At 35.7% G+C, this 27,541-nt stretch overlaps 1 protein-coding gene across 1 annotated transcript; it reads right to left on the reverse strand.

The window, feature by feature from the left end:
• LOC123011217 (protein CBFA2T1) lies at positions 1–26,844 on the reverse strand. Its single transcript, XM_044408564.1, has 8 exons — positions 26,428–26,844; positions 19,074–19,161; positions 5,934–6,283; positions 5,696–5,842; positions 3,259–3,392; positions 891–1,465; positions 753–841; positions 1–706 (listed from the first exon to the last, which is right to left on the reverse strand). Exons 1-8 carry the CDS (start codon positions 26,434–26,436, stop codon positions 494–496), a joined length of 1,605 nt encoding a protein of 534 aa, XP_044264499.1. The 5' UTR covers positions 26,437–26,844; the 3' UTR covers positions 1–493.
• Between the last annotated feature and the right edge of the window lie 697 nt (positions 26,845–27,541).

Genomic DNA, 27,541 nt, shown 5'->3' on the forward strand with positions numbered 1-27,541 from the left:
GGTCACTTTCAGTTTGTGTGGAAAATTTTCAGCCCAGATTCGCAGCCAATGTGTTGCCAACTGTAGAATTTAATCCACGCCTACTCTAATTTATTTTTTTATTTGATCGCACGGTAGTTTCAGTGTTGTTCTTTTGGTAAGGTAAGAAAAATGATTATCTGGTAGTCGAATTATACAGTGTTATCTCGTGCGGGCCCCGAAACTACATATTGAAAAAAGATCTGTTTTGGTTTTTGCTCTAAAAGCAACTTTTTTCCTTTCCATTCGCCTCGCTCTAAAAAAGAGTGTCTTTACCCAAGATCTAGAGGTGTGAGCCCCCAAAGGCAAGCCCAACAAACAGACTTTACAGATACAAGACACCTAGAGAAATCTACTTGTGCTTCTTTGGTATTAATGAGGAACAAACGTAATAACGATGATTCAGCATGCTTATATTAATGATTTAAGTTAATGATGGTTAAAATTTCCTACACTTGCGACCCTTCTTCAAATGTCACTTTTTGAATTTGACCGATTCGTTCTGATTGACGTGTGTTGGTGGCGCTGTGGTACTCGGAGTCGACGTCCTTAAAGGTCTCATCTTTTCTTTTGAACATATCTGATGATGGTTTTCCCAGTCTTTGTGTTGGCAAAAGGGGCCGCAATACCTAGCTACGCTACAGCCCGAACAGGTCTCGTGGGCCTTCCTGCCGCAGTTCCAACATGACTAAAACCGAAAAATTAGCAGAAATAGTACTTCAAACACAACTTACATTTTGTTGCGAAGGCTGCGGTTGTGAAGCTGGTGGTGATAGACTATTATCTGGGGTGTCTTGATTTTCGTCGCCATGTTTCCTCGCTTCTGTTGTATTTCGTTAATTTAGAAGCAACCACAATAGAAAATTACTCACCGGCTAGAAGTTTCTCCATTTTGGCCCTTTCCGCAGCTACGAGTTCGTTGGCTTTCGTTTCGGCAGCCGCAACGGCTTTCTGCAGCTCGATTACTGCTTGTCTTTTTACATCATTGACCGCATCTTCGGCCCTTCTTCTCACTTCTGCGACACGATCCTCCGTCTGCCGAACCGCTTGGACCATTATTTCATTGGCAGCTTTCTTGAGATCCACACTGACGTCTTGTTTTCTCAACCATTCGTTGGTTAAGTCTTGACTATTTCTTTGTTGTAAGATTGTTAAAGCTCGTTTTGTCTTTTCCACCATGGACAGAATGCAGTTGAGCATGACGTGGATGTTGCGCCATTCTTCGTCACCTCGATTTGGGGTGTTGTTATTATCTTCGACTCGTTGCGGGAGATGACTGTGTTGATTGTAGTCGAAGAAGTGAGAATTGGGGATTGCCGACGACATATTCGGTAGGAGGAGGCTCTGGTGGGAGAATAGAAAGGCATTTTGAGAGTTCATGGGACGTTTTATAGAGAGGCAGTCTTGGGAATCGTGTGGCTGGCCGTTCGTGCCATTCTCGTATATGCTGTGAATACATAATGTATAAGTTATAAAACAATAAAAATAATATTTGAGTATCTACAGTATTTTTTGTTCTATACATTACAATCCTACCATCTTTGTCTTTTCACAAAAACCAAAGAAAAGAATTAACTGCAATGTTGCGTTCTAACCAATTTAGCCTATATGTGTTATAAACTGCTCAACAATTGAAATGGATATTAGAAAAAACAGTTGCAATAAATAAACTTCTACTCCTTCACAGTCAAAACTGAAGAAAATAGTCATTAAAATTAAAATCTCTAAAAACCTAGTATCGTGTTATCGCGTTGGACCTCCCCTGTCTCTTATTATGTCTTACACTCTATTTGGATGACTCATTATCAAATTATTGATAAAGTCTTGAGATACGGCTTTTATTAAGGTATTGTAGCCACAATCCTGCATTTTATCGTTAAAGAAAAAAGGACATAAATAATAATGTAAAACAAACGCATAATGAACTTTCGAAATCGTGTCTATTGACAGTAAGTATGTATTTGTATTACTTTAACATACATTTTAATTGCAAATTTTCAAAAAATAGTTAATCACCACTACAATTGTTGATCAGTTTATTTGTTAAGAATAAATAATGTTTTTTTTTATAAACTTACTAAATAGTACTCCTAGTATCTAACCTATTAGCAATACTTTTATAAAAATATTGTAATCTATAATAATCCACAGTAACAAAAGGTTTGAAAGGGTAGAAATAAGACATCAAAATTTATTTTTTATTTTCAATTGAATTCAACAATTAATATGATATTTGATGGGATATTTTGTTCTAATATTTTGTTTTAATACTTTATTTTTTTATATACAAAAATACTTGTAATTTCCATTGTAACCCGGCGCATCCACCATTTTTTACTTCAAATCAAATATGTATATGTATGTGGAGTTAGAGTCCAATTTTGGTGTAATAATGATAAGAAACTGTATTGCTAGTGTGGGAGAACAATTTTGCAAAATATTTTATTTATATTTAATATTTTAAAGAGGATTTGCTATTTCTTCAAAACCCTTTCTAAGGCGTCCCGATAAAATTTCCACTGTTGCATGTTAAATTTCTCGGTCTAATACTTCAGTTTTCCTTTTATCGATTTCATGTTAACCGAAGCAATTTCTCGATTATTATTTAAGTTCCATTTTACATTCGAATCTCGTTAAAAATCGATTTCTAATTCTGCGCGGATTGATGGAAATGTCAGTTAGTTACCAGTAAAAACTGCATCAGAATCCAATTCTCTTAATACTCAAATACGAACACCTGTTTTAGCGACATATCGCGAATTTGGTCCCACAAATCCGCTTCTTTGAAAAGCCGACAACATCCCGTAAGAAAGCTAGGGCGCCCCCGCCACTTCCCATAAATACGTTATTAGCCGTTGAAAGAGTGGAAATTCGTCGAGCGATTGATTAACATGACACAAACAAGCAGAAATTAACGTTTTCGTCCTAAAATTTCAAAAGTTCACGTCAGGGTTGTAATTAAAAGGCAAGAGGCCCGTGTAAGTGACGTTGAAAAAGGGTGGTTGGAGGGGGACGTTTCCTGGTAAAAAGAGTGCTGTTCCCGCCAGATGGCACCGGCGGCGCAACGTGCGCCAACGGCCCGCCAACTGAAAGAAACCATTACTCATTTTAATAAAACGGTCGCATGCAGACTATTGAATATAGCGGTTCGACCTGCGTCACTATGACCTCTACCGAATTTTCGAGAGGAAGATGCAAGGCTTGCTCAAGGTTTGATGGATTACGTGTTTCGGAGTTTACCTGTCAGAAGCGCGGCGTTTCAGGCCGGCGACCAGGGGCGTCTCGTTCGACATGAAAATTTCGGACAGTTCGGAGGGCGAGTGGGTCGAATCGAGGATCACATGGTCGTGAGAACGGATGTACTGCAAAGAGGACTGAAACAAAAAACGAAATGATTACAACTCAAAAAAAAAACGAAAAAGGGACAGATACTAATTATTATTAGAGCTTAGACGTGTTGTTTTAGATTAAAGGTAACAATGAATTCAAGAATCGAATTATTCCATGGCAACTCTCTTGATTTTCTCAAGGTAGGTTCACGCAGTTGCCAGATTTACCATAAAATAAACCTTCATCCACGTGCAAATTTAACATCAAGAAGTTTTTTAATTTTTTTCCCTCACTCACCAAATGCTACTAGATAGCGTACCATAGTTTTAGTGCGGCATTTTTTAAACATCCTGTATATGAAACCTCTCAGGGAGGTAAATAATTTTACCTTCCCCATAGAAACGGAAAAACATACTGCTAGATTTAATGGCGAAACTGGTATCTCAAGAGAAGTTCTTAGTTTTGAAGTTTTTCTTGCTGGATCGGAGGAAAAATTATATGTATTACACTGGGTGGTTACCTAGTAACCTAGTAACTTACACCTGTGGGAGAAAAAGATACACTTTCCTCCCTTGTAATACAAATAACTCGATTTTTAACTAAATTTCAACGTGACATTTCGAAAAGTTACATTGTGACTTAAGCTACCTTTGATTACAGCTTTTCATTAGTAACCACGTAACGGCGAAGCATTGATCAAGTTATTTTTTACGACTATAAACAGTCTCTATCTTTGCGTAGCTGTTGAATAGGTCATAGCAAAATTATTTTAGTAGTAGTTCCAAACTCAATCAAAACATGCGAAATTAAAAGTCTTCCTAAAGTAGGGCTTTAGACGTCCTCTGGGGCTATAATCTTCTTATTACGCCTTTGGTACATAAGTAACTAGTATGTTTTGACATGTTTCTACAAATTACTTAGAAATTGACATTTTAGAGTTGACGGTAAGATTTGATTCACCCTGTATATAAGTGTGTTTCATTAATGAAACAATGTTAAAAGCGCTTCAAAAAATGTAATTTATGTCTCACCTGTTCATTATTGAACAATAATGACTACCATTTGAGGTCTATTATGAACGGAATAATGCCTTAGGGCAGTAGAGGTTGCTACTATTTGTTTTCCATGATAATGTATATTCACTTAATCATTTATCATTTAACATTTCATATTTAAAATTTTTAGTTTAAGGTGAAACATAGAACGTTGTAGTACCATGGAGGCTATTTGAGACCCTCGACTTTGAAAATTTGTCGCTCTTAAAAGATATAAACATCCAACAAATTTATTAATACTCGTACATAAATAATTATTAGATATGTACTATTATACTCCTATTAATTATAATCGTGTATGTAATAATTACGAGTTTGTATGTAATATGATGGTTTTTGAATTTTCAAAATTGTGTCTGGCTTAAATCTCTTTGTGTGAAAAAGAGGCACAACATTTTTGCAAATTCCCAGCCCCCGGTGTAAAGGTCTAGATTCCCCACACACTTGACAGGTGGCGATCTGCGCTACCACATCTTTAAATCTCTTTCTTTAGAAAATTTGAAAATAGTTATTAGAAACATCATAGCAGTTGCAGTACTTTGTTTAGATATTTGCATTAAATCAGACGATATCTTGCATTTAAAATGGAATTTACACCTGCAGATATTTTTGATTGTGCAACTTTTGATGGCTGCTAAGAGACAGGCTGTATGTTTGATTTACACGTATTCTCCGAAATTTTATATTACACTGTCTGATGACCCAGTACCAATTTCCTTCTTCAAAATTAAAGTTTGACTTAAAATAAACTGTGTACAAATCACTTTGTATAACTTGTTGGAGTGCCGACTTTCGTCGAAATACTTAGTTTTTTCTCTTGGTGCAATCTGGAGAACATCGTCTTTTCCATTATAGGTAATATCGGAAATTGGAATATTTCTGAGCGGTTTAATTAATGGAAATTGTAAAAGCCACGTGTTACAAGAAGTGAAGGAACAATAAAAGTTGCGCCTTCGTCCATAACATCTCGCCGTGAACTTTTACAATTATTTTTTGATTTGTTTCGACTGTACTGAATCCATTATTGAGTTTCCTTGATTTATTTGCTTTGCGTCGACCGATTTGCATATTGATCTCGACCGGCTCATTTTTTATGTAACCGTTTAAGACATTTGCTTTCAGGTTTCCTCTATTATTTATTTTTAATTTCTATCCAAGCTTCTGTTTATACAGGACGTGCAAAGTAATTCTTTCTTTTAACCACCCTTCGCTATATATTATTTACTTTAACTCGAAGCTCGCCTAAACTTCCTTAAAACAATAACAAGCGAAAAGTGCTTGTATTTTTTTACCTGCTTATTTGCACGAGCCAAAGCCTGGATCTCACGCTGCAGCAGCGGCAGATGCGTCCGCAGAAACGGCAACACAAATGGACGCAGAGGGAAGTTGGTGACATCCTGCAGCGAGTGGTGGAACTCTTCTATGCTTAAATTCGAGCTCTGCACAACATGCACCCCAACGCCATTAACAATTATAATTAGAACTGTGGGTTAAGAATAAGCAGCTAGGAAAAAAAGAAGATTCACTTACAACTAAGTTGAGTACTAGACTACGGACTCTTTCGCCTATATCGGGTCCAATATCGCAGCCGAATTGCACCAAAGTGCTCAAGAACCTTTTGACTTTGACTAGTGGTCTGGTAACGTTCGAATAGCTACTACCATGGAACTGCTGTGGTTGAACAGTATCTAAGTTGACCGACAGAACAGTAGAGGCGGGCAGTGGTGGTGTTAGGCTATCGGCGGATCCATTGTTGACTGGCGAAGAAGTACCATTTGTAGGGTGTCGAGGAGGTGAGGATTGGGTGGGTGAAAGAGGCGCTGCGGCTTGTCGAGGGCCTTCCGGAGAGTCCGGAGTTTTGCAGCAATCTTTGGCCACGGCTGGAACACAAGAGCCATATTTTTGTCACATTCTTAAAGCATTATTGAATTTTTTATTAATCTCAATAACCAATAGCAAAATCTGCAAATCTGGGTTGCTTGCAAGCACATTTTCCAGAATCGTGTTCGTTGGCAGTATTTAATTTTAATAGCGGCGACACCTGAGCTTTATGGCCCGCTTCGACTTGGACAAGTTAAAAATTTGCTAGTTCCGTTTCTTCTCCTCACCGATAGGTTTCTAGTCAATCCTTTTGTCAGTGATAAATTAAAATGAGCCCCCGTCCGGGTGCGGAAAAGTCGGCCGTGCACACCCCTGATAGAAATCAGAACCGGGTGACGCTAATAAATTTACCTTTCAGAAGCAGCGAAAAACAATCAAAACTATGCACAATACAGACAAAGCAATCTATCACAAAAAACAATCGGGGCGCGCACGACGGTAGCGGCGACGTGCGCCGCCGCCATCTGTTGTCAACTTTTGTTTTAATTACGGAAAACAAAGAGCCTAAGAAGTGCCGCCGGCTTGATATAAAAGACAGATGGTCTCCTACTATTCTGAATGCGGAGATGGAAAGAGCCGCCGCCGCCGCCGCCGCGTATGTGCTTGGCGTCGAGGGAGGATATGTCCTCGGCCTGGTTTGATTGAACAAGTTTTCCGAATATATTTGACATCGGCGGATGGCCTGGTGATCATACCGCAAATTTTCTTTTATTGCATGAAAAGAATCCCAAGAAAAAACCCAGAGAGGCCTGACGCGGGATTTCGTTTAGGGAAAATACACCAAAACTTTATTTTTAATTTAAGTTTAATTAGTTGAAATTCAATAAGATGCAAACATTTATTTTTAAAATTATAGGAGTAATCGTTAGTTTTAAAGTACAATTTTATCGTAATCCTGAAATGTATGCCCTACCAAATTTTATACGCAAACATTTGATTTTTATGATAAACTATTACTAAACGAGAATCTGCTTTATCAATTCTTGTGAAAAACAGCCTGCTTAAAAAATTCCGTTTGAAAAAAATGCTGTTCATTGTATTTTGGAACTATAAACTTGTTTCTCTATTTCGGTGTCACGATGACCAATTTTGTGTAACTCAAAACAGTTGCTCAAAATGCAACTTCGTAACACTTTTTTTGCAATTTCTTTGCTGTCACTGGCTGCATACTCGTGCAATGTAACACTCGCCACTGCGTGGTTCGTGTCACAAGCTACTCGTATCAAAATATGAGACACTTGTTTTTTAAGATACTATAATTCTAAGCTTCCAAAAGCGGGCATAATTTGGGTTTTATAGGCCCTTGTATATACCACAGACATAATTGGCAATTGGCCCTCAGAAAATTAAAAGTCTTCCAACGTTGGGCTTTAAACATTTCTTCGGTCCAAAATCTCCTCATTGCACCCTTGGTATTTTTTATTATCTTTTTTGTTACTGTTTACCGTATTTAATAAAAAATTTACTCGCGCCGAAGCGTTTAGACCAGGGGTTGTTTACTTCTTAATTGAATCTTCTGAAATTGATAAACCGCAGCTACCCTTCGTTGCTATAAGAAAAGCCGAATCTTGTACGTAGTGTCCTAATTAGGGCCCCATTAAATAGCGCACGACCACACATGGCCTACGCAGATGGCCCGACAACATGGCCTGTGTCATAAAGTATTGCGGTCACCGCTGGCACTGGTGCCAACAACAAAACATCGAATTTTACCGTGAAATACACCAAAAACTGGCGGTTTGGCTCATCGTCAGCCCAAAGCCTGAATAATTCCCTAATTTATACTGTTTTGATCAATTAAAATCGGTCCGAGCGAACACCACTCGGAAGTGTCAGAAACATGTATGCCCCGAATGGAGTTTTTCCTCCTTTTTACGACATTTATTTCAAATACATAGAAGCTGGTGGCAAGCGTCTGCATATCGGAGGAATCCAGGCCAGATGACGGCTCGGAACGCGCCACATGTGTCAAATGGGCAACTGCCTCAACGTGTTCATTATTACATTTTTAATGTTATCAACTATTGCAGAAAACGACAGACGCAGATTTCTTATTGGTGCACCATCAGCACATTTAGGGATGTTTTATTATTGATTGGAAGTTTTTAAGATGGTTTTGACCTTATTTGAAAATGCGCACCTGTTAATTTTGGACAAAGTTTTAATAATAAAAACGTGATATTTCACAGGGAGTAAATTTATAGTTGAAAGTTAAAATTGAATTCAGAATGTGCCGAATAATAAAAAAGTACCTAATGTAGTTGGTTTACCTGAGACGCGAAAAATTATAAAAAAAATCGTTTGAATGGAAGCAGTTTTCTCCTCATCCTACTCCGCCCTCACGCGAGTGCTCTTGACTCGTTAATCTCGCCAGCGGCGCAGTACAATGGAGGCGTTTCGGGCTCCGATACGGTCAAACAATCACCTCTGATCTGTTCGATAACTGATCGCGGCACCGCACCTACCTGCAATTGACACCTTCCTGTCGCGCACGATATACCATACGCAATCAAATCCAACATCAGTGTTATAATCGAATGGAAATGGCTTTCATTTAGTGTATTTCAATCAACAGCACTGCTTTGCCATGACCACAAAGACCCCCGCAGCCACCACCATCGACGACCTCTTTCAAAAGAACGCGAAGCTGAAATTTACGATTTATAAGCGATTCTTTCTCGCAACAGGTTACTTGTATTCCAGACATTTTAATTACAGGTGTTTCCGGCGTTCGGATTTTCATGGGGCGCCGAAATCGCGGTTAAAGAAAGTGAAAAAGGGAGAGGAGGTTTGAGATTTTTTTGGTATCGTATAAGTTGCTAAATCGCTAAATCAGACGTTTTTAGGTGTTTTAGCGTACCCACGTATTTCACCATAATATTGAAATGTTGAGGAGGACTTAGGACAAGACAAATGTTAAAGTCTTTATTTGGATACTTTTGAAAGGCAATTCGTGTCAGAGCTATTGATGAATTTCTTAAAAAAGATCTTTTTATATACAGTGCGATCAAAAAGTCTGTCTATCAAGCAAGCGTAGAAATTTAAGACGTTTGTCTGTGGAAAATAAAATGTCACAATGACAAATGAGAAATGTCAAAATATTTTTTATGTAAATTATGACAGGAAACCGTGGTGAACGATTTTTATGAATAAACACCAACAAAATCTTATTTTAGTTTGTTTTGAGACGTTTCATAGAATAATTCAATGTAATTAGCTCAATGTTATAGTTTTTATAAAATAATTTTTTGACATCTAGATAACATACGAACTGCCATGCAACATACGTTCTTAACCAGGACGCCTACTTGATAGAAAGAGTTTTTGATCGTTCTGTAGATAGTTGTACCAAAGTGATAAATCATAAAACAAACTATTATTATAAAAACGGCAACTATAAATTGTATTGAAAAAAAACTGATTCTATTCCTCCATGCTTTAACCACACCTTATTGCTTGTAAAGAAGCTATTTTTTATTTTGGAAGTTACTCGATTTTAGCACAAAATAAAAAATTATCTATAAAAAATTTGTATTTTCGTCAAGACCTTTTATAGTTGTTAACGTCAAAAAGTCAAATAACAGACAATATTGTATGTACATAGTATCAATGGCGTCTGTTATTTGTCGTTGAGTAGTTTACGTGATACTACAGTGATACTAAAGTGTAAGAAGATGAATGCTCTGTCCATTTTATATTGTTAGCAACCAGCAAACCATCAATCGTATCCGAACAAAAATTACACTGAATAATCTTTTCTATGAATTAATGTTAAAAATTCTGTTTCTATAAATTATGGAGCATGTTTTAGATTCATTTCTATTACGAAGTACTTCCTTTGAGATGGACAGAAAACACCAAATTCAGATTTAAACTTTAATTTCAACTCAATCTCAATGTGACATTTCAAAAATGTAACAGTGTGACTTACGCTCCTTTTGATTACAGTTCATTGGTAACCACATAAGGGAGGGGCTTTGATCAAGTTATATTTTAACGACTATCAAAGATTTTGGTAAAATTATTCAAAATCATAATGTCAAACTTGCATAGCAATACATGCATACCCAACAACGATTTAACAGCCTAGGGTGTTATCGTTGCCATAACAAGCATTGAGACAGTATGGATATGATCAAATAACAATCAAGTATCACAAAAAGGATACATTTCGTGATTTGTGGTTCAAAAACTTTTATGTTACAACAGTTTTAAAGAAGAAAAAATCAACAAGTACGGTGTGTTTCGTGATTTCTATAACCAGAGTGTAAGTACTCTAATATGGTTTTTATACCGGTATTTTTAAGACCATAACTTTATGATGTTAATTGGGTTACTTATAAAATGGGAGTAATGTGTCTGGAAGTGCGGCTACAACCACAGGTTAGATTTTTCTCAAAAACCCAAAGAAAAACTTTACAATCGTGCGTCCACCTGCGCCTCCTTTGTGGCTTTTGTTCAGCTACTCCCCGACCCACCTCTATGCTGTTATTCTACTTTAAAATAAATATCCCAACCCTTCCAGGTTTATTCCTTTTTGATATTACAAACGTCAACATTCACTGTTTGCTTTGGTCCTTATATCCTGCCGAGACACGTGCTGTTGCGGCAGGTTAGTTAGAAGCGAATTGATCTTGGCGAAGAAGGGGAGAAACACATTACGACTATCCTCCACCCCTTACTATCTCCGAAGCACAGTGGCACGCGGCACATCTAAGCCAGACTAACCTGCCCCTGGGACGTGTCTTATCGCCGTCTGCCGACCACCGGACGCCTGCTCCGCTCAGATTCTCAGCCAGCGTCAGTGGCGGAGCAGCCGCCCCTACACAACCCCGACGGACGACTCATTCCTCTAAACGATACCAACGATGCATTGGGCCGAATGGTGGCCAAAGTGGCGCGTTAATGGTTTGGAAGGTGTTAAATGGGGAACTGCAGTTTTGCGGTGGCGGTTATGACGTGAGGGTGCACTGGACGACACTGGGGTGATTTTGCCGTGGTGTCAGGCAGAGTAATCGCGAACTCCTCTCGTTACGATACTCATATCAGCTCTGTGCAGTGTGGACCCTGTCGCATTCGCTGTCACTTTTTAGGTTATAACGATACACCCCCGCAAACTCCAAAATACATACCCCATTTTATATTCCTGCAATTACTTTGTGGAATGACGCGATAAACGAGGACTTAAACCGGCTGGAAGCCCGTGATTAATTCATATTTTTGTTTAGCGGTGTTTATCGCAAATATAGCGATTTTCATAAAAGAGATTTTGGGGTTTATTATAGGGGTTTTGAAGGGAATGTAGGATAAGAATAAGAAAAAGTCTATACCTTCTTTGCTTTACGTTTTAGAAAGAATTTTTTAAATAAATGTAACTGTTAGGTCGCTCCTATGTATGTCTCCGGATTGAGTTTACAAGAGGAAAAAAAATTATCTATGATTTTACGCCAAAACTGCAAAGGAAAAACATTTTTGCTTTACCTGAAACGAGCAAATCTACAGGGTGTTCCGTTTTTATTGTTACAAACTTAAACTGGTGATAGAATATTCAATTTTAAGACAAAAGTTTCCTATGAACATGTATCAAAAAATATTACGTAAGCGAGTGACATCCCCTAAACACCTAATCGAATTTAAAGATCAGTTGTCGAAATTTTTAATCACGGGTTTCTTAAACGGTGATACAAATTTAATTTTTATCCTCTTTATGGTCTGTAAGACAAATTATAAACTGATTTTACTCAAAAACGGTAAGTTTTATCTAAAAAACGCAAGAGACTTCTTTTTTGGAAAAAACTATGAAATTTAGAATTTTGTGGCTGAAAGTGGTAAAAACCAACCGCCAAAAGAGTTAGGGTACTTTTTACCCTAAATCCCCCAGCTTAGGACGCTCCTGAGTAAAAATTTTTTGACATTTAATCTTTGAATTCATTTGGGTGTATAAAAGTTGTACCAAATTTTGTAATTTTATCCACGATGGTTTCTGAAATATTGGAAAAAATCTATTAAAAGATGCACCCCTTTCAAGGGATGTGGCTCCCTTATATAAAATTTTTCGATACGAGTATATGTTTATAGGAAACTTTTATCTTAAAATTGAATATTCTATCACCTGGTTAAATTTGTAACAATAAAAATGGAACACCCTGTATAATTAAAACTTCGTTATTCTGACTCATTGGAAAGAAAAGTTCCTTTTTCTTTTGATTTTTCGGCATATAATTATTTTTCTGTGCATTTTAAATCACATCACCTTGGCGCTTTTACTTTTGTAACAACGATTTCATTTTGACAAATGAGTTTACCTAATTTAAATAACAAAAATTTTTGTAATTATAATTTTAATAAACGCCAAATCAAAAAAACAGCTTTAAGATAATAAATACACAATCATTTTCAACAACAACCATCATTATTCCATTAATTAAGTAATTGTCCAAAGTGCCATCGTTATCAAAAAAAAAATAAAACCGCCAACGTGATGAGATTTAAAGAGCACAGAAAAATTATTTTAAATTCAAAATTAAAAGAAAAATTAACTTTTCTTCCTACTGAATCAGAATGATGAAGATTTAATAACAGATATGTTCGTTTCACATGAAGCAAAAAATGTTTTTCCTTTGCAGTTTTGGCGTAAAATCAAAGATAAAAAAATTTCTCTTGTAAACACAATCGGGGGACATACTGTATTAAAAATATTAAACAAATAATTATTATTTGTTGTAGACGGATTTTTAACCTGAAAATGGATTGGTACATACGTACGTACTCGTATAACTGCTCATGTTTAATTTTTTTTTAAATAATTGCATCCTTTGGGTTAGGTTTGTAATTACATGTTTAAAAGTTTTAGATGATAGTGTAAAAGCATATCGATTAGTGATTTAATTATTTATTTTCAATTGTATCTTAAATGCACAACGTAATTATCTGCACATCATTATTAATAATAATAATAACGAGAAAAAATGCAACCAATAAGTGTCAATTAGTTTTTAAATTATTAATGACAAATTGTAGTGTGACATCGTTTCTTCATTGAGCTGTTATTAAATAATATTAGTTGCAAATTACATGCAACTGTTCCAATAAAACCAATCTTTTTAAGTATCGTATTTTCTTTAGATTTTTAGGTCAGTGGAATTCTAGATTATTATCCACAACCCATTGTTTTATTTCCCTATTTTTGCAAGCATATTTTTGTTTTCTGTCAGCGACAAGCTGGCTCTCATCGGTTGCAAAGAGAAAAAAATAACGATTTGTTTAAACCGAAGAGCCCCTCGATGATAACGAGTTAATAATAACGATAGCGGTGGCGGCGGTGGTGGCGGCGATAAAGGGAGTCATCGCTGCGGGTTGGTCCCTTGCAAATTTGCGAACTGTATGAAGATTCGCAATTAAGTCCACGGTTTTCAAGCGGGCCATACGGGTTTTATATTCGGTTCTGGTTTTTGTCGGATATATGCTGGAATGGAAGAAAGCTTGAAGCGGGTACCGCCATAGCAGGGCACCCCCGTACTAAGCAGTGTAGAGTAAGTTATCGAAATATAGGACGGAAAGTAGAGGTACAATTTCAACAATAATCACGAATCCACTTCCTAAATGTTGCAAAATTTAGAAAAATGGTGGAGTTTGATGATGGAAATTTGTAAAAAAAATTAGTATTTGGTCCTAGACTTGGTTCTCTCAGATATTTTGAATATAAGAAAGAAGAAGATAAATTCCTGCTAATTAATCCAACATCAATTAGCTCAGATCCGGCGCGGCGTTCCTGCTGATGAAAGGTGGCACATGGCAGAACTCAGCGATCTCGACGTGCCAATAGCACGCTCCTGCCCTCTAACTTCAACTTGAACCCCCGCTTTTCTTCACCAAGTGTCAATTACACTGGCCCGGACATATCTCAAACATAATGTCCTCGTCTGTTCCTCCACTCGACGCTATAATTGCAAATGAAAGACACCCACCAGAGTCGTACGTATGTGCAGATAAATCAGTGATTTTTTTGTTTGGTTTTTATTAAATCATAATAACCGAGTTTTCTGTTTTAGAACAAGAGAAAAAAGCTGCCAGACCGATATGCATTGTTGAAATAGAACTGGGCGAATTGTTTGTGGCATTGTGATGTTTGTTTCATGTGCCTCTGAAATTTTCATATTATGATGTCTCCGTGTATGATTTTGACAGATTAATTATTACATTTTTGTTTTGCAGTCTGAATTAACTGCGACGATTTAGGTGCATGTTTATCACGTTTTGAATAATTCACGTTTCCGCTGTTCATAAATGTGGAGAAATAACTGAAACTTGCTTCGGTCTTACACTGATTTTAAGAAAATTCAATTTTAATGTCACAAAAATACTATACTATATTAAACTAGTAAATTAGTTCATAAATAGTTATTTATGGTACAAGTGTTAAGTGTATCTATAAACAAGTCTATATTACAAAAAAGTTACGCAAGAAAAGATTTACCCCAAGAGCCCGTAGGTCGAGTGCGGTACTTTTCTTAAGTGACCTATTTGTAATAAAATAATAACAGCCTACTCTGGTCTAAAACAAAAATAAATGTCTTATACATACATGTTGATATAGTTACTTAATTAAATCTGTCTCTTTCTAAATATCAATGAGCTAAAAAATAACTCACGAGTGAGTTGTACGATACCTTATACATTTAAAATCGCCCTAGCTAGTCTTCAATTGTTAAGAAGTGGTTGATATTAGTAACGGGTGTTTATTTAAATTTAGTGTCATAGTGAGCGGTGATGTGATTGTGTTGTGCGAACAGACCACAATTTTTAATACGCCCAGTGAGGTGTCAAATGTCAGATTAATAACTTTCAATACGATGGTTCGGCCACAACTGAACTTTCATGGATAGCTTTTATGCCAAGTTAAAAAAAAACACCCGTTAGGTATACTCTTTTTCATATTAATGTGCATCAAGTAGGTATACTTTCTACTTACAAAATCTATATTTGTGATAATGACAGAATTGTGACTTGTGATAATAAGTCACAGATGTAACGCTGACAACCATTAACAATATTGACAGAACTGTGACTTATGATAAGTTTGAATTATGCATAATGTACCTATAGTTACGTAAATAACATTATTAGCTACTTCTTTATTTTTCTATTTCTGTGCCACTTAATACATATTAAAAAACAATTCTGAAAGTCTTATTAATTATCCTTCCTCCTTGTGCATATGTGATCTAGTGAGACTGTCCACGTGTTTCCACCCCTTCGGCCGTTTGTTTGTGTGAAATATCCGTTGTGTCTTAATAAATGTATAAAAGCAAGTGGGTGGTGGGAACATTGTGGCCCGAAGCCGTCCGTATCTGAGGATTAGCGGCTAATAGGAGAACGTGCCGAAGCGGATATCCGGGGATTCGAGCGACTCGCACGCTCTCAGCAACCGTTGTAGCGACAAGTGCACCGGTTCTCACTGCACGCAGTCCCCAACCCCCATAGCGGACCCCTCCTCGTTCTTGTGGCCTGTTTACGCACGCCGCCTCTCTATAAAAACCATTAATTGTTGAAAAAACATTTCGTGGAATTTATAATCAACTCACGAAGAATTCGCGTCGCAACTGGAAGATTCTGATGGTTTTCTGTTTACTTGTTTGGTGTGATGGAGTGACGAGAAGGACGATTACAGTGCGCATTTGGTTATTTCGCGAATTTCTCTATAGTGTGAACGATGGCACGGTCATATATTAGCGTTAACAAAGCGGGAACAGGGCAGGACTCAGGTGCGTTCGTACCCAATTAACAGTCTTATGCCCGCGGAGGCACTGCTGCACTAATATCTATAAATTGCAGGATAATCCTTAACATAAACAGCCATTTAAAGTGATCTATGATGTGCCGGACATTAATATTTATAAAGCTGCCGTGCCGAACAGGTAATAATAATTGGCTCAGAACGCGATACTTTTTGAATTAAATTCTTTATTACTACTACATATTCAAAAGTGCAAATAGAAAAATGCTTTGTATGCCTATCATGTATTTCTACTAAACTAAAAATTAATATGTAACAGACTTTCTACTTATGAAAATAATATCCTTGTGACAAAGGTATTCTTTTATAAAAAATATAGCTGTATGAGGGGTCCTAGTTAACATTTCTTCGGTTAATAAGTTTGGTAATAAAAACTCATCCACAGTTAAATAATAATTTCTCAGATTCTTTTGTATAAAGAAGACGATACAACAATTTAAAAAACTAATTAATATACATATCCTCTAAAAACTGTCTTAAAATTATCACATCATCCCATTTTCTTAATTTTTATAATCACTTTAAATACAGGATAATTCAAAAATGTCGGACCAACTCTCGAATGGTGACAGAAGACTAGCATAAAGCTAAGCATAAAAAATGAAATTAGATTTTTGTTTCAAGCTTTTAAAAAAAAAACTGTCAATTTTCATATCACCATGTTTGTTAAATGATTTCTACACTCTAAAACACAAATTGGTGATTTTTTTTCAACAAGTATCTGTTCAATTTTACAAGATCTGCCGGTCCGCTAACTAAATTCAATGTTCACCACCCTAGAGATGGTCTGACACTTTTGAATCATCCCTGTATAAAATAGCTACTGATATTCTATTTTGAAAATATTCGCGAAGAAAAAATATGTTTTTATATCATAGTTTTTCGAGTATAAGTAAATAATATAAGACGATAATAAGACGATTAAGAAATTGTTTATCTACGAGTAAAAAGGTTAAGTTTACGAGTGACGAAGTCACGAGTGGACTTTTTTCAGGAGTAGATAAACAATCTTTATCGTCGTGTATAATATATTGTTTTATTTTGTACTCATCTACCAGAATTTCTTGAATATAAACGGAAGATAAAAATTACGTTATTTCACAAGACTATAAAAGAGTAATTTATCTACTGAAATTAGTTGATAAAATATAAACAGTAGATAAAAATTACTTTATTTCACTAGACGATAAAAGACTACTTTATCTACTGCAATTAGTTGATAAAAGCACTCTTTAAAAAAAGTACAAAATAAAATTTATTTTTATGCTACTTATGACAGAGGTATTTACTGAAAAAGTCTTATTTAGGGACATGTGGTATATTTAAACCACAAATTAATGCTTTAAAAAAAAGGTAAAAAATGATCAATAAAATAAGATAGTACACTATCTTAGTCAAGTTAAGCAAAAATTTCTATTTTCATTTTTTTAATGATTGTTTTCGATAAAAAAAATCAAAATTGAATATAGAGCTATGTTCAGCGAAATAAAATCCTCACTGTATTTTTATGGATTCTTGAACGGATTCATTGATTTTTGCTGTTTAAATTTACAAATGCTGAATGTAGCAAAATAGCTTTTTAAAATTATCTTTTGATTGCATATCTAAGCCAAAAAGTTGAAATTGCTCATTTTTAGGTGTCAGTTCAAGAGTAGCTGCTACAAATAAAAATTTTATTTTTATTTGACCGATATTGTGCGTAGAATTGTTTTCCGAATCAATCCATGTCAGAAGCAAACCTACGATTCCATTATTGTGCCATAAACCCTCGATTGATAAAATATTCACATAAAATAATAAAGCGGTGAGCCCCATCAAATCGTCTTGAGAACGGCACACCTGCACTACTTTTTACATAACTAATAATAATAATTAATAACTTTATACCTGTAAGCTGATGTCATTTTTACGACCACCATCAATTATTCGTCGTTCGTCACATAGCTCGTCTTTTTTTCCACGGAAATGTGTTTACGCGACTCAGGCCTTGAACGAATTCGATTTATATTATTTAAAGGCGACAAAATATTTTTTTTAACCCGGAGGCCATGAACAAAGCAGCTAAGATCACGATTTGACGAAATTATAGAGCGCGTGTCGATCAAACCCCATAATTATCTTATCCACTTTGCTGTATTCAATAATTCCAGTAATGTGTACCGAGAGAACAACCTGTTTCAGTCGATATTTTCCTACTGGAAACCTTCCATCTGGTTCCTTTATACATATCCTCGCACAGGACAACGATGCAGCGAAAAGCGACCGTATCGAGAGGATGACAGGGTTGGGTTTTGCGTCAAGAAAAGGACATTTGCGGTATTATGAGTTCGAGTGTGTTTTGGAATAATTCACTGTTTAGTTTACTATCGATTCTATTCAAAATACATATTAATATCTCGTCTTAAAGACGGCTGCGGTGACGATTTTCTTTTTCCCAAACCTACACAGCCGGTCTGGAAATTTGATTAATTTTTAAGACTTGGGATATTTCAGAGGAAGGTTGCACTAAATGTAATTAAAAATATTTTTTAGTAATTGATTTTTAAAATTTTATACAACTGTGAATTTATTATTTCAGTAGAAAGAGCATTTTTCGACGCCGACTGTAAGTTGCTCTTGGTTAATGTGTCCAAAAAATTGTCCAGTAGTTTGCTATTTCAATAATTTTATGGCAAACGGAAGTCACTATTATTACTTTTTTACTACTAACTGGTGCGCCCTGTTGTGTCTTAATTTTAATTAGACTTCACAATAATTCTTTTCTGGTTTACAAAAGTTGATTTATAAATAAATAAAAGAGCCTGCAGCAACTGTACAGATACAAAACAAACGAATTTAAAACAATTCAGCAGCAAAGTTTGTTTGAATTAAAGCTCCGTTAAAGAATTCGTCTGTCATCTCCATTTGAACCGTTTAATCCTGTCTAAATCCCCGTGAAAAATTCATCGTCGATGCTAATCGATCTCATTTTCCAAACGTGCAAAGTTGTTTACCTTTAGCCCTCGTCCTAGGCGTCTCGGCGTACCCTTGGCCTCCATCCTTCTCCCCATTCTCCTCCTTGATAAGCTTCGGCTCCATACCCTGTAAAACCCACATGTAAACTATGACATATTAATAAGGATAAATGGACATCGCGTCGATAATTAAATTTTTTCAAATATATATTTTTTTCTTCTGGTTAGGTCAGATGGACTCAGTATTCTAAACACGATGACGTCATAAAACAAAAATCACACGATTATGGTGCCTTCTCTTTCTGTCCTAACTAGAAAAACGTGACGCACATCGTAATTGCCAATTATTAAATGGCGGCAACGATGATGAAATTTTGCAATATGCCGCATCTGGTATAGGGGCGAATTATTTATTTTTGATACCACAACTGCATAGTTGCATGTTAAATATCACGGATTTTGGATGTGCGGCAACCAGAGATCTATTCCTGGATCCGATGCCGAGCCATGGCGTGTTGGTCGGTGAGGTTTTCTAATTAAAAAACTTTAATACAAAAAGATATGGTGTCATAAGGATAAATAATTTAAATAATGTCATTCGTGATGGCATTTACCTATTACTCCTGCCCCATATTTTCAAACATTTTTATCTCTTTTAAGCACCAATTTTGTTATAACAGGACCATTCTAAAAATGAGAAAGAATATTGAAATGGATGATTTTTTTCATAATATCCAATATCCAATATTATTGACAGTGCAGTAATAAATATTTTCCAACAGTTTTTTTAATTATCAAGGGCAGGGAGCGAAACGTTGAACCACCACTTCCGACTAAAGGTTTAGTTAGCTTGATTTAAGGCTAGTTTGGGGCAACTTTGCCTCAAGCGAATCACTTTATCTCTGATTTGATATACAGTCGTTTTTTTTAAATGGAAATAAATGCCAAACAGTTTTAACGTTGGCACCACTAGTAAATTCTTTCATGGTAATTTTAATAAAGGAAGTTGCCAGTTCCGGTTTTTTGAATTAATTTGAAAATAATGTCATTAAACGTCAACACAAAAAATTGTGTAAGAAAATTTAGAGACGAAACACCAAAAAGGGAACAAATTCGGTACTGCTTACAGTTTTTAGAAATTTGGAAACGAATAGTTCGCAAGCAGGAAGTTAGAAAAAGGGCCCGTTCACATGTAGACGCAGTTTGTAATGCAGGTTTGCTAATGTATTCTCAATTTTTAGCAAAAAATTGACTATAGAATACAAAATAAACATGAATGAGAAAGAATCTCGGAGAGAATGCAATTAAATTAATGTCTTGTGCATCGTTTTTGAGAAACGAGTTGAAAAAGTAACAATTTTGAAACTAAAGCTGAAGAAGAATTTATAAAATGCATCAACTTTGGGCTCAGTTCAATAAATTACATAAAATTTATTGCCAATCATCATAATACCTACTTACTTACTACTAACTTTTTTCTGTTTATACAGCCTTTTTCTTGAAAGTCTCTGTAGTAAGAACTTCATTTTTGACTACAACATTGTACTTACTTGCGGTGTGTTTTTATCAAAATTATTAGCACTGAATTCTGTCTTTAGACCTTAGGTAATGATGCCTGCCCTTAGGTATTCAATTATAGCGCTTTCAAAGAGCAAACAGGGACACAAGATTAATGAAAGTCGAAATTTTGACAACATCTCAATTTGAAAACATAACCACAATTTTTTAACAAAATTTCTAGGGACTAAAACAAAGTGCAAACAGAATTTGTGGCTATATGGAGACAAGCTGCTACCAATTTTTTCACCAAAATTTTGACTTGGTAATTTCTATTTAAAAAGAAAACAAACTTTACGAGTATTCCCCGGATTGAGTTTACAAGAGAAAAAAAAATGTTAGATTTTACACCAAAACTGCAAAGGAAAATCATTTTTTGCTTCACCTGAAACGAACAAATGTGTACTTAAAACTTTATTATTCTTATTCAGTGAAAAGAAAAGTTAGTTTTTCTCTTGATTTTCGACTTAAAATAATTTTTCTCTGTCTTTTAACTCCTATCACATTGGCGGTTTTATTTATTTGACAACTATTTGCCACTTTGACAATTCATTTATTAATTAAATAATGATAGTTCTTGTTAAAAATGACTTTGGTTTTTATCTTAAAGCTGTTTCTTTCAGTTCCTATTTAATAAAATTATGTTTGTTACAAATATTTTTGTTATTTAAGTTGCGTAAACTCATTTGTCAAAGTAACTTCATTGTCAAAAGAATAAAACCGCCAATGTGATAGGACTTAAAAAGAAAAGTCCAAAATCAAGAGAAAAATGAACTTTTCTTTCTACTGAGTTAGAATAATGAAGTTTTAATTACAGATTTGCTGGTTTCAAGTAAAGCAAAAACTTTTTTTCCTTTGCAATTTTGGCGTAAAATCAAAGATAAAAAAAATGTTCCTCTTGTTAACCCGATCCGGGGACATAGCTACTGTATTTCTGGCAACTATACTTCATAGCACGTAGTAAATAAACAAATATAGTCTGTCTTTGTTTGTAATAGTAAGTATATCAAAGTTTAAGATTTTTAAGATATCCGTATAAGAAATTGCAAGTTTCATAAAAACTAAGCATTTTGAATATTATTAATAATGAAATACCATGCGATCAAAAAAAAAAATAGAGTAGGCGTCGATGAAATTCTACAGTTGGCAACACATTGGCTGGGAATCTGGGCTGGAAATTTTCCACACAAACTGAAGTGAAAATGACCATTCGCCGTTTTCATCTTGTACAGCAATAAAAATTTTCTTTTCTAAAGTGAACATGATTTCACTCAAAAGGAATAAAACGCAAACTTGTCAAAGTTTCCGCTGACATTTGATATTAGAAATCAGGATTGCCATCTGAAGTACTTTAATCACCGCCTACTCTAATTTATTATTTTTTTGATCGCACGGTAGATTTACGCACTTACTCTGTTGGCTAATTGTATTGTGCTCTTCTTTTACAGTTTTGACTAGAAATGAATTGAGCAATGTTTAAATTATGGCATCCTATTTTATTTTGTTGTATTCTGTGGTTACTTTATATTCCTAAACCTTCCAGTTTTTGAAAAAGATTTTTTTATTTTACAACACAATGCAATAACTTTTTTGTGCTTCTATAATTTTATTTGAGCATTTTACGAGTATTTTTAGAAATATTGCATAAAAATTAAATTAATTTTATTTATTTATTTATGTAAATTATTTCATTTAACATTAACTGAAGTTAAGTTAGAAATAAAGATACTCTTAATATAATTGTCGAAGAAGTATAAAACACAAGTTAGTATTTTTTGCTAAAGCTAAAAACCACAGTTTTTAATTCCTCCTACCTCCTACACTCTCTATTTACGCGTTTTAAATAAATCCCGGCAGTTGGCCGATCTCTGCGAACATTTGCCGTCGCGGCGCTTCCGGCCCAACAATCTTGAGTAGTAACATAAACACTCGACCCCCACTCCTCGCCACCCATCCACCTGCTTTTTTTCAGCCGTATGAATTTTAATTCGGCCGCAATCTGGAGGGGCAAGGGGCGCCGCACAAACTCGACGTTTGGTGCAACCCTCTCATTTAGGATCCAATTAAGCAATTCAGGCATTGATCATTCGAAATATCGCCCCGATTGGTTGAATTAATTTTTGCGAAAAATGTGTGCTTTCGAGCGTGGGCAACGTCTGCTGGGGCATGTGCTGCGTCTCAGGATAGCACACTGCAGATCCCACTTGTGCAAACAAGCTATGGACACGCGGTCTTTCATCGGGCACAGTTGGCCGCGTCTGGAATATACTAACGAACACATGTGACAGCCAAGGTGTTGAGACGAAAGGTTGGTCTGCGAAAATTGTTTTCCGACTGTAGGCTGACATAACATTTGTTGAAACCAGTTACGAAAAGATAAATTTTCATCACATCTTTACATTTCACAATTTGTATCAATTCTCAGATTTTAAGGTGATCCTGGGAGCCTTTTTAAAAAGAAGAGAAAATATTGATTAGATACTTTTACCAAAACGGTTAAATGTTAAATGCAATTATCGCTTGCCTCGAGAATGAAGATGAGGCTTCGGTGTTCGTCTGTATATTAAGTGTTGTGAAAGCACCCCAACGTTTCATTTCGTCCTGAAACTAAAAACAGGAAACATCTGTTAATGTGGAACATCGTCCCAGGCGTAGCCATCACTTTCCAATTTAAATCAAGAATTTTCCTTTTCGAAACAATATTTCCGAGCGATTTATCGAGTGTCGACAGGGGTCGTTGAGGCGCTAACCCATTAAGATGGAGCACGTGTCCGATTGCAAGCGAGACGGCATACACAAGAGAAGACGCCGATAGAAAGATAAATAACATCGGTCGGGAGCGGCGACGCTGTTTACAGATGTCCCCCGAGCATCGGGACGCTGCTAATGTTTGGGATATCTCAATTCGACAGGGCCACCTGCGATATGTTTGCTGCGTTTCCATCATCGACCATGGATGCTTTTATACATTTTTCCCTCTTCGAGATATTTATGTTTAAGGACCACATGTGGTCGCGCCCCAATGTAATTATATTTTTACAATAACCGCGAAATGGGTTCCTATATGGAGGGATTTATGGATAATTGCGCGTGTCACGTCGTTCATTTAACATCGAAAGATTCGACGTTAATTTGCTGCAACATATGCGTGACGTACATAATTTATTCAACACCTCCAGAATTTTTCCATTTAGGAGCTTTGACTTTTGTCTTTTAAACTGTGTATTAAAGTATTGTTTAATTTACGTTCAGATCAATTTTGGGCGAAAACTTGTGATAATCTTCACACTCTCACCCCTTTTTCTTAGAGGTGTTGTCGCTGCCGTACATCACTCTTCGTCATTTCCATTGTCGATGTGGAAGGGTTCGGCGGCGGTAGCGATGATTCAGGAGGCGGCGCAGGTGTGTTGTGTGTGTAACCTTGTCAGGTGTGCACCCAGTAAGCGCGCGCGCCCCCAGATCTTTCCACCCCATCGGCCACAACGCACCTGTGTCTCGCCCACTGCGATTGCCTCCTTATAACTATTTGTCTTTTGATGGATTATCTGGGATTCGGCCTTAGGTCGGGTGCGGATGGAGATGTTTGACGATCAGCGTTTCGGCCCCCATCTCAAATTCGTCGTACATATATTAATATTCGGTTCACCCATAATAGACAGAAACGAAAATAGATCGCGTGATGATAATAGTATTTCGACAAAGCCATGATTAAAAAAAGAAATCATGACGGTTTAAGAACGTAAATTTTTGAATCTTCCGTGAATTATTAACGATAAGAATCTGTAAAACAGCACCTGTGTGTGTTTATTAAATTAAAAAGTGGGGACTTTAATAATTAAAAACTGTGGTTAAATCAATAAAGCCTCTTGTTCTCGCTGATTTGAGCGGACTTTAAAATCTAGTGGATTCTTGGGCTGAAAACGAATCTTTCAGTCAGTAAAAATAACTAATGATTGTAATGTTGTTGAAAGAAGTTAGGATTTGCGCACACATGGTGTTGGTGTTTAGTTTGTATTGTTTATATGACGTATTGTAGACTTGTATTTTCGATTATTTGGTAATAGACCTCAAAATACGAAAAATTGTATTTTTGAATACCCTGATAACTTCGCTTCGAATTGAGAATACATTAAGAAAGAATAATTCGCAATAAATTTTGAAAATAGAAAGACACACAAACCCTGCACAACTTTACTGAGCTTTTTTTTACATAAACATGAGGTATACTCAAATACTTATAACCACCTCGTAAATCGTGGTCAAAAAATTGATTAGCGCTTCATAAACAAAGATACATATTTTTTTAAATACATACCTTATAGGACTCCTTACGAAATGCGAAAACCATTCCGTAAATCTCATGATCATATTTTTTTAGTCAGTACAATAAGTTTTATATTTATTTTCATCTAATGTATCATTTAACAAAATCTAGCAATAAATACTTACTGTAGTTATAGCATGCGGCGTTTTTACTCAACTTTGTGCAGATATATAATGATGTGTTTCGGTCTTATTTCTGGACATCTTCAGGCTGTACTCGCGACAAATATTCTATTTCATTACAGTGCTTTCTTTTTTCTTTATAAGTGTAATCAAATTTTTTTCCAACATTATCGAAATATGAGGACCTATGCAATTTAGTCTTTGAGCGTTTGTCAACCTTTTTCACCTCAATACATAAACGTAAACCGTATTTAAAACAGCTGACTACACATACCTCACACCAATTAAAAAAATGTATTTAGGTATAGTAGAATCAAGATCTTTAAGGCAGAGGGACAGAGATGTGACAGAAACAGACAGTATATACTACCAATTCGGATTTAAATGCAAACCGGTTGCCTCATATTGCAACCACCGCTGGCTTACTGGATATGCATGGTTGGTTTCAAAAACATTTATATAAAAAACGTACTAGTTCGAATTAAAATTTTTTTTTAATGTCCTCTTCAGCTAATAAGAATTTAATGTATAAAATATATCTATTATATTTTTAATACCTAGAACCACGTGTAGGTATGAGGACGTTTTGCCAAAAATTAAAAAATAACACGCACGAGGGAATGAAAACTTAAGCCAACCCTGATTACAACGGCACGAGACGGGCACGAGTCATAACCGAACCAGACTTCCAGACGCAACTGACCAGTTTAACAAGGTGTTTTTTTACGCTTTGCTGCCTCGAAAACAAAATTGGTCGACTGTATCAACCAAGCGTGAATTTTTACGACTGAGGACAAAAAAAGGGACTTGAAGCGATCGCCTGAGGCGAGGCTTATAAGTATACTTGGTTCAATTAAAAAAAAAATTGTCTATAAAAATTTCCTAGTTATGAGGGTTTAAAGTTTGCACTTTGACTCTATTTATTTCTGTTGGAAAAATAATTCTCCAAGTTTTTTTGCTATAGGAACTTGTATCCTAAATTGTAACTCTGTTCAATGTTATTTGTTGCTTTTATTGGCAAAATTTTCGTCCCTTTACTAAATAATGGTAAAAAAAAACATATACAAGATCATCAGTATCATTAAATAGATATAAAAAAATGTCAAATGTCAAAAAATAAATGTCAAAATTTTTTGACAGAATTTTCTGGCGCACCCTGTATACAATACCACCATTATGTTTTATTAATTTTAAAAATATATAGTTCTAAACTTAATTAATTACGTGCTAAAAATAAAATTTAAATTGTCAAGAAGGGTCCATTACCAAGATTGCCATGTTGTCAGTTTAATCGTGACGATGAAAAATTAAGGGAAAATAAATTTTAATATAAATACTGCTTTCACAAGAAACTCTTTAAAAACAAAAAAAATGTACCGAAATAACTTACCCGCCTCATATATTTGCTATATTTTTTCAAAACCGCGTCCAAGCGTCCATACTATTCGCCTTACACAAGAACCGCTCGCTGCCGTTCAAGTTTGACAATTGAAATGGCGCGCAAAACTCGACGGTGAGACGTCGCGACGTCCAGCGTCGTCACTTGCATCGACGTCCCGATACCGACTAAGCTCATGCACGAGCGCGCCGTTATTATGCAACAGCGGGCTTTGCACCTACGTGGACGCAAGCGCGACGTTTCGTTCACCATCCTCAGTCTCCGTAATTAACCCTCGGCTAACTTTTAATTAATTTTAAAAACATTTCAAAAGCATTCGCCAACTAAGGCACCAACGAAAACCGTTCGATAACTGATATGCTCACACGAAGAACGCCTCAACATTTTCAATCCCAGAGTGTAATCCGACGGTTGTTTTTCTATGACGCGAACAAACGAAGCTCGAACTTGTTGAAGTTGTCAGACACAGAAACGCTTTGTGAGGCCGCTCTTTGAGACATCTAGCGGCTGTCACAGGCAGCGCGTGCAATTTGTTTTCCAATATGGCGACCGGGGCCTTCAAACACACACATTGCGGGACATTTCTGCCTTAACACTTTTTTCTCTCTCCCTCTTTCCGATTTTTAATCTCACTATAACGATATCCTGCTTTCACGAAAATTAACTCGAAAAAATGATAAGAGAGCACATCAAGTGTCAAAAACACAAACAGATTAGGTATACAGAGTGTTTATAAAGGTCTCTAAATCCAATAACGATCAAAGTGATTCCTATTATGTGCTAGTTGGTTATTTATATTCCATTTTACTATAGTAACACAAAATTAATAAATGCCAACAGCATCTTCCTTAAAAATATTGTTAGACTTTATTTTCTATCTACCTACCTTTTATAGGCAAATTAAAATAGGTACTATTTTTTTATTGTAATTGTCTCTTCCAATGTTGATTTTTGGAATCACTAATCATCTAAACTAACAACTATAAAATATTATTATTATTATATTAATACAAGATTCTTAGAAACACCTGTATTATTTTTTTAATTTTAAATTACACATTATTTTAAATGCATTTAATAGTATACAGGGCTATTCGTTTTTCGA

The sequence above is a fragment of the Tribolium madens genome, unplaced genomic scaffold (assembly GCF_015345945.1).
Source record: "Tribolium madens isolate multiple individuals breed KSU strain unplaced genomic scaffold, Tmad_KSU_1.1 Scaffold_91;HRSCAF=231;Tcas5.2_LG7, whole genome shotgun sequence".
NCBI lineage: Eukaryota > Metazoa > Arthropoda > Insecta > Coleoptera > Tenebrionidae > Tribolium > Tribolium madens.